Genomic DNA, 10,636 nt, shown 5'->3' with positions numbered 1-10,636 from the left:
TTTGGCAGCAATATTTTATATTGTCACTTAAAAATATCAAATTACAAGAAACAGTGCAAATCCAGTGACCTACCTTACATTTCTGTGGGTCTGCTTGTGTTTTATCTGAGACAAGTGTCTTCAGTGCTTCCCCTCTGAGTGGATTTCTTTTCTTCTTATTTGCATATCTTGTGCATGATTATGACTGCTCAGAATGTTGTAAAAACCCGTGTCAGTGAAGTTTTATGATGTAATTCATTTACAAGCAACTCCTATAAATATCTCTTTGTGTGGATTATTACTTTCCTTCTCAAGCTGTGTCCTTTCAGGCCTTAATTCACACAAGTTTTTGAGACAGAAATGAAGCTGAAAAAACCATCTGATGAGAAATATGTTTCTCCTAGTAGCTATGAGATTTTCTTTGCTTCTCTGCTTGCAATTTTTGTGTGTGTTTGTGTTGGACTGATTGTACTTTCTTGGTTATCTATCCAGGAGTTGGAACGAGGTAAGTGGCCAACCTTTAGCTACAGACTTCTAGGAATTCCTTAGACTTTGAAGACATTGCTCTTAAAATTGTAGGGGTTTTTTTGTTTGTTTGTTTTGTTGTTGGTTTTTTTTGTTTGTTTGTTTTCGGGTTTTTTGGTTTTTTGGTTTTTTATTTCATGTTATGTTTTTAATGCTGGGGGCAGGGGAAGTGGTGTTTTAGGGTTTATGTGTTTTCCTCCCTGAAAAATTATGTGAACAAAATAGGGGGAAACACCAAGCTCTATAATCATACTCTGAAGATATATAAAATAATTTTCATGGTTTAGGCTTTGGAAAAGATCCCTAAGATGCAATCCAAGCCATAAAGCTTGGATTATTCCCCCATATTCATCAACTAGTGAAGGCAATATGGAAAACAGAGAAATTTTTTTGAATCAGAATACAAATAATCCACTGAAAGGCTAATAATCTCCTAAAGTTTGTGGGGCCCATCCCTTGGAATATATTAGTTTTTTTTATTTAAAAAATATTTTTAAGTCATTTATTGGTATGAGAGTTCCTGCATCCGTCAGTTTATTTGCCCCAGGTGAAGTCACTCTTAGTCTTTATTCAGTGCTCTGAATGTAATGGAAGAAGTTACTGATACTCAAAGGAAACTAAATTAAAATATCAATATATATATATATAAATATATATTTATTGTATATTTTTATATATATTATATATATTGATATATTAGATAGATAGATAGATAGATAGATAGATAGATAGATAGATAGATAGATAGATAGATAGATATAATGTTTCATGATTTTTAAATGGAATTAAAATTTTGGTTAAGAAATCATGTATATATAAGTGAAAGGGCCACATCTGGAGGACTGCATCTGGCTCAGGGCTCCAAAACATGTGAGGGATATGGAGCTACTAGAGAGAGTCTCAAAGTGATTTTTGTTGCTGAAGAAATATTGTGCTACATTGCTGATTTTGCTGCTTTCATTAATCAAAAACCCACACTATTTCATTCTGATGGCTAAATTTTCATGAAGACTAAACTTTCTGTAAGACATTTGTTAAAAAAATAAAAACAACCAACCAAAAACATTATGTCAAAATATCATGCTTGTTCCTTCAGTTGCCATTGGTTTTGTTTCCAGATTTTAAAAACTGCACCAGCTACCAACTTTCTTACTTTCTTACCAGAATGTTATTACACTCCAATAAAATAAAAAGGTGTATTATTGAATCTAGAGACAGGCTTTTATTTAATGACTTTGTTTTTAGAAGAAAAATAGGAAAATATTTTTAAAAATATGATTAGAACATATTTTTAATTATAGTTGATATATCATTTTAAAAGGTTCTTGCTATTCAGAAATATTTTTAAACAGATTTTCAATTGTTTTAAAGACCAGCTTTCAAAGAAGATCAAAGCAGCCTGCTATTATTAGTTGATATTCAGTTGGTGTCACTATGCTATGCCTTCCATAATAAACTGTTCATTGTAGTATTTATTGCTTATCTGCTGTTATGATTCAGTTATTAAATTTATTAGAAATGCCTCTGCCCAAATTAACGTGCAAACGAGACTGTATGCCAAAGTCAATATTACGGGTTTTATCTAACAGTAAATAAGTGAGAGATAAAAAGGAAGAAATAGGAAAGAGGGGCTTGGGAGGGGAGAGTAAGGTGGAGAAAGATTAAGTAGAAAATATCAACTCCATGGATCCTGATGTTGATCTTCTTGGTGGTGAGGGTTTCTTGAAAAACACAGAATCCAGTGGATTAATATACATTTGGGCCAGGTGGGAATGCCCAGGTTCCTGTTAGGGGGTGTCCTCAGGGAGGAGAGGGCTTTGGTGGTCACAGCCTCTTTATGCTGTTTTGCCATAATGGGCAAAACTCCTTTATAACAATGTTTAAGCCATGAACGATAATATTTCCATCTCTGACATCTGCTTTTGTCTTAAAACTTCCTTTGATGTTAATGCCTTCAAACACAACCTAAAATACCACTGGTACTGCAGCCAGTAAGAAAAAGGCATTTCCTATCAATCAACTTTAATTCAGATATTTTCTGAGAGTTTCCAGTATGTTACACAATGAAGAAATAATTTTTTAATGTATAATGAATTCCTTTATGTATACCTCATGTCCTGTAGCATAATAAAATCAAGATTAAGTTTGCAGCAAGGATCAGTTGTCTAATTTCTTTATAAATTCTCCCAGAATTTCATGTATGTATTGGTGAAAAAGGTCAGGTCAAAAATAATTTCACTATTCTGACACTGGATGTTTCCAGTGCTGTCATCGAAACCAGAATATGCATATAAAAAAGGGCAAAAATACATAAAGTGTGAGGCAATAATTCATAATATTTTTTTATCCAGAACATACAAAATACTCATAATTCACTATTTGCCTTCTCATTTATCTCTGTCCCTTGTGGTAGACAGAACTGGGCATATCATTGTATCTTTTATGCACTCAGTGTTGCAGGAAAACAGCATCTAAAACAAAACTGAAAGTAATGAGAGCTAAGGGCAAATAGAATTCATAAAAATATGATTACCAATACAACTATTGTAAACATTGAAAAGTCTTTTTTTCTAGGCAGAACATCTCTGATCAAAAAGCAGTAAAAAAACCCTAGAAATCATTGTATTGATGATCTGTGTGAAATAAAATCTAATGTAATATTTTTCATTTATTTCTATATAATTAAAACACCTTTTTTTTCATTATCTAGTTGAAGCAGAGGGGATTACTCATAGCTATATGGGAATATTAAAAATAGTCTCTGGCACGTCTTTCACTTCAACCTTACAAAACAGTTCCTCAGCTGATTTCAAAGTCCTTGCCTTTGATGTTGAAAAATTGGTAAGAACCTATCAGCTTGTGGTTTATTCAAGAGTATTTGTAGGTACATTAATTTCTTACCATTAACTGCTGTTGATATTTTTTCTTTCCAAAAAAGGGTTATTTCAGGTCCTAAGCCTGGTCAGAACCCAATATATTCCTTATTTGAGAAAATCAGTGAATCATCAAAGAAATACTTTGTTTTTGTAGTATAGAAAAAGTTATTTAGTGCTGAAACCATGATTATGGTTTGAGAATGTGTGTATATTCAATTATTATTACTTTATTATTAATATTTAATTATTATTACTTTTTATTAATATATTATTATTTATTATTATAATATTATGATATAGTTTGGGGGGGTTTTCTATTATTGTATTGGTTCAAGATTCTTGTTTCTCATATAGGTACAAAATATCTTTCACGAAAGTGATCTGAAACACAAGTTTGAGAGATGTGAAATCTCCCAGTTCAAGTAGGTACAGCTTAATTTAACTTTGAAAATAAACGTCAAAAGTCCTTACTTAGATATTTCTCTCAGAAGTATTTACCTTGATTATCAAGACATCCTTGGGAACCTCCTATGTTATGCCTTTTACATCTAACATCTTCCAATGTGCTCAGTTTGACACCAGTGTGTTTCCTTGGGTGAAATTCCCTGCCTCAACCAAACCAATAAGGCTGAGCCCTAACACCCACTCAGAAAAATTCCCTATTTCAAAAAACTGTTGAATTATTTTTTTGCCAAGGTGCTGTTCGCAGGGATGCTGATCCTTGCCATCTAGAACAAATTTCAGGTTAGAGATCTCCTGGCCGAAGCCTGGAGGCTCAGGCACTGATATGTCCCTATGATCCACTTAATTCACATTCCTTAAGGCTTTAACAAGTAAGACTGTCACTTGACATCAGGAAAAGCTGCAGCTTCTGTGTCCTAAAGATTCCATAAATTTGGTACACTGAGATCTGCTTCATTTAGTAAAGCTCATTTTCAATATTCTGAGGTGCTGGTTGTCCTACTGAAGACCTGCTGACAAAAGTTATACAGCCAGGTCTGTGCTGTTAATTCCTTCTTCACTACTCTTAATAAGGTTCTGATTTAGCAAAACACCTGTAACACTGTTTCTCATTATTACACAATTCCAGGATGTGTTCCCATTGTGTCCAAAACATTCTAATCCCAATGGGAACCATGTGGTGTTGGTTGTGGTTTTTCTTTTTTATTGTTTTTCTTTTTTCTACAGGAGGTCAGAAGATGATCATGACAGATTGACATCAGAGACCAGGTAATTGTATATGACAAAGTTTACTTAAAATATACGCAAGAGACAATGATACTAGTAATTTAGACAGTTCTTCTGTGGACTGTGAATAGATTTTTAAAAAAAAAACCAAAACCCAAACATTTTTATAATTTAGATAAGGCCCTCTAAAGAGGATGAAGCTTCAAGACGTCTTTTCTCTTAAAACTTCCTTTAGGATTAGATTTTAAAAAGGTGATAGTCTCTGGGACTGTCGATTTACAAAGAAAAATGGAAGAGTGAGAGAGGTAAGAAACTATCTAGAAAGGAAAAGATATAGGTTTGTGCTGAATTTGCTCATGTAAAACCTGTTAAACTGAGGTCAGATCTCATGTCACTACCAGCAACTCAAGTTTTAAATCAAGAGAAGTCTAATGACACACTGTGAAAGGCAAGAACAAACCAGAGGATAAAAGATTGACTCTAGCAGAACTGAAGAACCCTGGGAAATGAATGGTATAACTTGCTGTCTCATAGGTGAACCCAGAAAATTAAAGTGCACATTACATGAAAACAGATCAATAGTTTTGTGCTACCACATGTTCTTGCGATATCAGTGTAAGTACATAAAGTTGATAAATATGTAGAGGAGATTTATTTTTTTGAATGATTGTCCTTGAAAAAAAAACCCACAAACAAGATATTGGGATATTATCTGACCATGAATATCAGTAAGTAATGGGAAGCAGATTAATATTGGAGCAATCTTGACTGGAATAGTGAGGACATAACCCTATTAGCTAGAAAGCAGAGTATGATCGCTTCATAAAGGATTATATAACATAAAGGGAATGGACTGCACAGCAGCAGCAACACTTCCAAAGTGCTGTCCTTGTAGGTAGATCTACTCAGGAAATTTGGGTTCTGCACAAAGAAAGGGACTCTTCTCATCAAAATCCGGGCATCAAACATGGAGACATCTCTGAGGGGTTTGTTCAAGGCTGCCTTTGTAAGTGCTGGGTTTTTAGTTTTCTCATCTGGTCAATTTAGATACCTTCTAGGCGGAGACCAATTATGCCAAAGAACAGCTTATTCTTTCTATCAACCAAAATGGGAATCTTGATATCTGCACTGTAAATATCTGTGTTGGCAGAACTCATCCCACCACTGTATCTTGACACAACAATCATAGAAATTGCAGAAAATCTGCTGGGTTTGAACCTTGGATCTTGTTTTTAATACAACAGTAAGGATCTGTTTTAACTTCTCCATCTAATAACTTTGTCTCAGACTTTACTTTCTTTTCATCTAAAAAGTGTTTACCCCTTCAGGCAATCTACTTGGCATTTCACCCTTGAAACGCTGCTGCTGAGTCACAAGGAGAGCAATAAAAGCTTTTGTTTGCTCAGCATGGCCTAGAGGTTATCAGAAATAAGCAAGAAGGAGAGCTTTTCTGCATATTGCAAACTACAAACTATGCTCAGCAAAATGACAAATCACAGGATTAATCACTCCTTACAAAGAGCACTACTGAGTCAGTTGCAAGTGGGTAGTTTAAGAGTAAAAAAGCTTACACCTAAATTTAAGTAAAGAAGAAAATGTTTATCTTTGGCAAGTGTCATACTTCAACATTATCTTACTCTAGCTGCAAATATAAAACTTCATAATAGTGTCTAGAAAGGATGGAGAGAACAAACAGAAAACACTCTGGATAAAATTCATAGAAGTTAAATGCAGTTTAACCACAATTTCTAAATATCTCTATTTTCAGCCATCATTGTTTCCTTGTGAGAATCCAGACAATCACAGAGCAGATCTGCAAAAATGCAGCATCCACAGATTTTCTTTATAAAAATGGTCACTTTGTATTATATTTTGCCATATTATACAATTTTAGTAATACTTCCAGGTTCACCTTCAATATTTTAGGGCTAAGACTAACAGACCTGTTGAACAACAGTAAAGCTATTTCTTTAGTTTTCAGCTCTATTGCAGCAATTGAAATGAATGTTGTCTTGTAGGTTTTTTTTCTGATAGTGAGAGTAAGAGTAGATAAAGAAAAAACAAAGTTTCTCCAAGATTCAAACTGGCCTGATGATTAAGAGATGTTTCTTTATATCATCTTTGCCAGCCAATATTTAAAAATCAATCTGCCTTTGCCATTGGAACCAGAGTTAGAATGAAATATTGTCTAGATGATGTTGCATAGCAGATTTTTTTCATCAGTTTGAATAACTAATTAATTTCTCTGTTTTGTATTGCTAGTGTGGTTGTGATCCTCACCCTTTATTTTACCCAGATGGCAACAGTTGAGAAAATAAAACATGAGCTGGTTTTGGGTGTCACTGCAAATAACCCTACCGAGACTTTGAAAATTGATGTGAACAGCATACAAATCACAGGTAATATTAGAAAGTTGGTTTTTTTGAAGTTTTTATTTCTTTTTTTTTTGTTTGGGTTTTTGTTGTTTTTTCGGGTATTTTTTGGTTTAAATTCTAAAAATGCCTCAGAACTACAGGTAGCAGGAAGGAAAGTTTTGTCTCCCTTACAGTAATTGGATTGTTACTTTTCCAACATTCCATAACTTTCAGTAGCAGCTTAAAGAAGAATTTACAACCTTTTCTACTAGAAAGTATGACCAGCATTGTGTACATTCCCTAAGGAGGGAGTAACGGGCAAGGTAGCGGTTTCCCATTGAAAACCACTCAATTTCACTTCTTATGAAGCATAATATTTGTAATTTTTAGTCCTCTAATTAAAGCAATTAAGCCCCAACCATGTTGTTTCATATGTAAAAACAGTTACAATTTTATTCTGCTAAAGAATGAGAGAAGGGCTCAGAGTGGCAGTGAGTAAATACTCATTTGCTGAAAAATATGTCCTGTAGGAAAACAAACTGCTTTGGGAGCAGTGCACCCAGGGAACTGGCTCCATATTCCTGTAGAACCTAGGTAAATGTAAGTGGTGGAGAAAGGAACAGGGCTTTGAGGACTAGGTAGCTTTAAATTCTGCAAATATACAGATATTTTATGTAAGTACTAGAAAATATATCAAAGTCTAAATGGCAGCCCTTCAAGATCAGTGAGAATCCTTTTTTTTTTTACCTGAATAAACCTTCAAAACAGCCCTTCACTGAGGATGGCGTTAAAAAACAATCTGAATTCTTTGAAGCAGAAGTTGGTAAGCTGACATTTGAAGACCTGCTGGAGTTACCACTAAGTAAAAATTGAGGAGTGGCAATCTGCTGTGCCATGTCTCTTAATCTGTACTAAAAGCTGCATTTTTTGCTAAGTACTTCAAGTATTCAAAGGCTAAATTCAGAGTCTGGGCATATTTAGTTCTCTTTACTGCTTGTTTATTACAAATTACCACACAACACTGTGGAAGTTGATTGCTCATTACACTTCAGAAATGCCACCAAAAAATAATTAAGAGCCTCTTAAAAGGTTCATCCACTGATGAACTTTGAAGTAGTCAAACTTTTATTGCTGTGGTTCATTAAAATGCCTCTTTTCACATGAGAAATCACCTGTCCATTCTACCAGGAGTGCTTCAATGAAATAATTGTAACTAATTAAGAATCACAATCATATGAGGCACTTTTGAATGGTGTATTTCAATACGTTCTGCTAGAGTCATTCCTATTTCAGAGAGGGAGAGAGCTGTCACACAGGCATGACTTGCTTGAAGTGAGTTTTCGCAGTGATTAAAAGTAACTTTCTTTCTTGTAAACTATCCCAGGTTAATTTTAACTCACTCAACTCTTCTAAATACTGTTCTCTAAGACACAGGCGCCCTGCAAGTCTCCATAGAGTAAAAAGCCTTGAGAGAGATTTCCCAGGTGAAGATATTTTATGTGCAATACAATCAGTAGGGATTGAGGACTAAAAGGAACTGCAGTGGCTTTGAAACCTCATAACTCCAACTCATTTTTGGGATATTTCTTCCTTGGTAACATCATGGAGTTTGAGAAAAGATTGGGAGCAGGATGAGGCAAAAGGAGGGAAGCAGGACACTGACGGTGATTCAATGAGAAATAGCCATGGCTGATTTCTTTTTAATCTTTATTTCTGTCATCTAAAACTAGACTCTGTGCTATAAAAGAAGCTTATAATGAACTTGTTTTCTTCCAGTAGCTGCTGAAAATCCTACTACAACAACACCTTTAACCTCATCAGGTCAGTATCTTTCTCAAAGCAGGCACAAATTTTTGTTACCAATACAAGATGAAGGAAAACAAGAATTGCTGTTCAGCTCACCTAACTTAGTACATCTGCATTGGTTGCAGCTGGGGCTTGACTGCCAGGGTCCATTCAGGGCTAATTAACTGCTTTCCCCATTTCTGACTATTTGAGAAAGCACTGAGTGATCTGTAGTCTGTACAAAATCTGTAGGAGCTTAATTAGAGTATCAAACCAAAGGCTGAGTCTCCATTAACCAGCTGAGCTGCAAGCTGAAGATTTTGTAGATTTGGGGAGGTAGATCAGGGTGGGGAGTCCTGCTCTCATGTTGTGGTTATTGATTTACTAAGCAATGTTGAGAGACAGATTTTCTTCCACTATCCCTGGAAGTATTACAGTGATAAGACACGAAGCAGACAAATTTAGTCTTACAAAGCTGCCAAAAGTCAGCAAGAGAGATAAACAATACAGTAAGTGCTTTATAGCACCAGGTGCAGATAGTCACACACAAACTGGATTCAAAATATCACACACAAACTCTCCAGGGCACAGGGTACCAGAGCAGAAGCTAAACAACTGCCCTTATAAATATAGGAGACAAGTATTTATTGATATTCTAATTACAGCCGCGGTGATGAAAGAGTTACTGTTAGTCTGGTTACAGGCCTTCCAACGTGTATAGTCCAAAGTGTGCAAGTACTGTGTCTATTCCCAAAGATACAGTTTAAACTGCTAACATTCAGGTTTATCCCTATCTGTCCCTTCCTCTGGCATATTATCTTAATGCTCTCCTGCTCCTAAGTTCAATGTTGCTAATCATCCTCAAGCAAAATTTGGAGACTGGGGGAGGTTCCTAAGCAAAGGGAAAGGGAGTTGAGAATTGTCAGCACCAAGGTTGGAATGCCAACAATATTCCTGATGTGAATTTCTTCTCCCTTGGCCTTGGGTCTGCTTTAGGTCATTTTTGTATTTTTGTTAATATTTCCTGCTTCCTTATTCTTTATGTTTCAGTCCAAATGTCACAATATACCCACATTTTACCATACCAGGTACATTTACACCTGCTGGATGCAGGGTTATGGCTCTGCTGACCCTAAAAAAATTCCTTTGCCATCTCAACCTGTAATTTTAGTGAGATTTTCTAGTAATTGTGCTTATATCACTGCTGCTTCTGTCATTCTCCTGTGTTTTCCTTTTTCCTGTCAACTTGTGCATGCACTTTTGGGAACATCTGTAGCAACCACAATTTTTCAGCAGTTTTCAAGATGCAGCTCCCTGATAACTGTTTTCTTAGAACTGTTTGCTCCTGCATGCATGTATGTTTTATGTCTTGGAATGTTTAATTCCTTCTAAATTGGTTATCCTGTAGTAAACGTATAGACAGATATGTTGGTATAAATAAATATATATATATACACACATATATATAATATATATTATATAATATTAGATAATATATTATATAATATAAATATAATATATATAACATATATAATATTATATATTTATATATATATATAAATATATATGTGTATATATATATATCTTTTGAAGTTATTGAAACACTTGGGATTCGCATATGTATATATGTGTGTGTGTGTATCTCTTTGAAAACCTGTGATAGTATGAATTAAGCTTTTTTTCTCTGCAGTAGCTGTGAGAACAGTCCATCTATTCACTGCTCTTCTCTCTCTCTGCCAAAGAAATTGTGTCCCTACATTTGCTGACACAAAATGCACTGTAAACAGAATGGCCCAGTTCAGCTTAACAGTATTTGCTAAATAAGCAAGTTTTGATCAAAAATTGGTGGGAAATCCTCCTGCAAGTTTGTGCACTAGGTCTGGGAGAGCAGGAATACCTAACAAAAGTAATTTGGTGATGACCAGTGGT

At 34.9% G+C, this 10,636-nt stretch overlaps 1 protein-coding gene across 1 annotated transcript in view; it reads left to right on the top strand.

The window, feature by feature from the left end:
* Positions 1 to 339: 339 nt before the first annotated feature.
* Positions 340 to 10,636, top strand: part of TMPRSS15 (transmembrane serine protease 15) — a 51,211-nt gene continuing 40,914 nt past the window's right edge. Inside the window, exons 1-6 of the mRNA XM_058044203.1 lie at positions 340 to 484; positions 3,215 to 3,345; positions 3,735 to 3,802; positions 4,569 to 4,610; positions 6,831 to 6,967; positions 8,699 to 8,832. Coding sequence (XP_057900186.1) covers positions 340 to 484; positions 3,215 to 3,345; positions 3,735 to 3,802; positions 4,569 to 4,610; positions 6,831 to 6,967; positions 8,699 to 8,832 — 657 coding nt within the window. The remainder of the gene's footprint in view (positions 485 to 3,214; positions 3,346 to 3,734; positions 3,803 to 4,568; positions 4,611 to 6,830; positions 6,968 to 8,698; positions 8,833 to 10,636) is intronic.

Source organism: Melospiza georgiana, chromosome 2 (assembly GCF_028018845.1).
Source record: "Melospiza georgiana isolate bMelGeo1 chromosome 2, bMelGeo1.pri, whole genome shotgun sequence".
NCBI lineage: Eukaryota > Metazoa > Chordata > Aves > Passeriformes > Passerellidae > Melospiza > Melospiza georgiana.
Note: the sequence above shows the minus strand (reverse complement) of the source record. Positions and strands in the feature narration are given on the sequence as shown.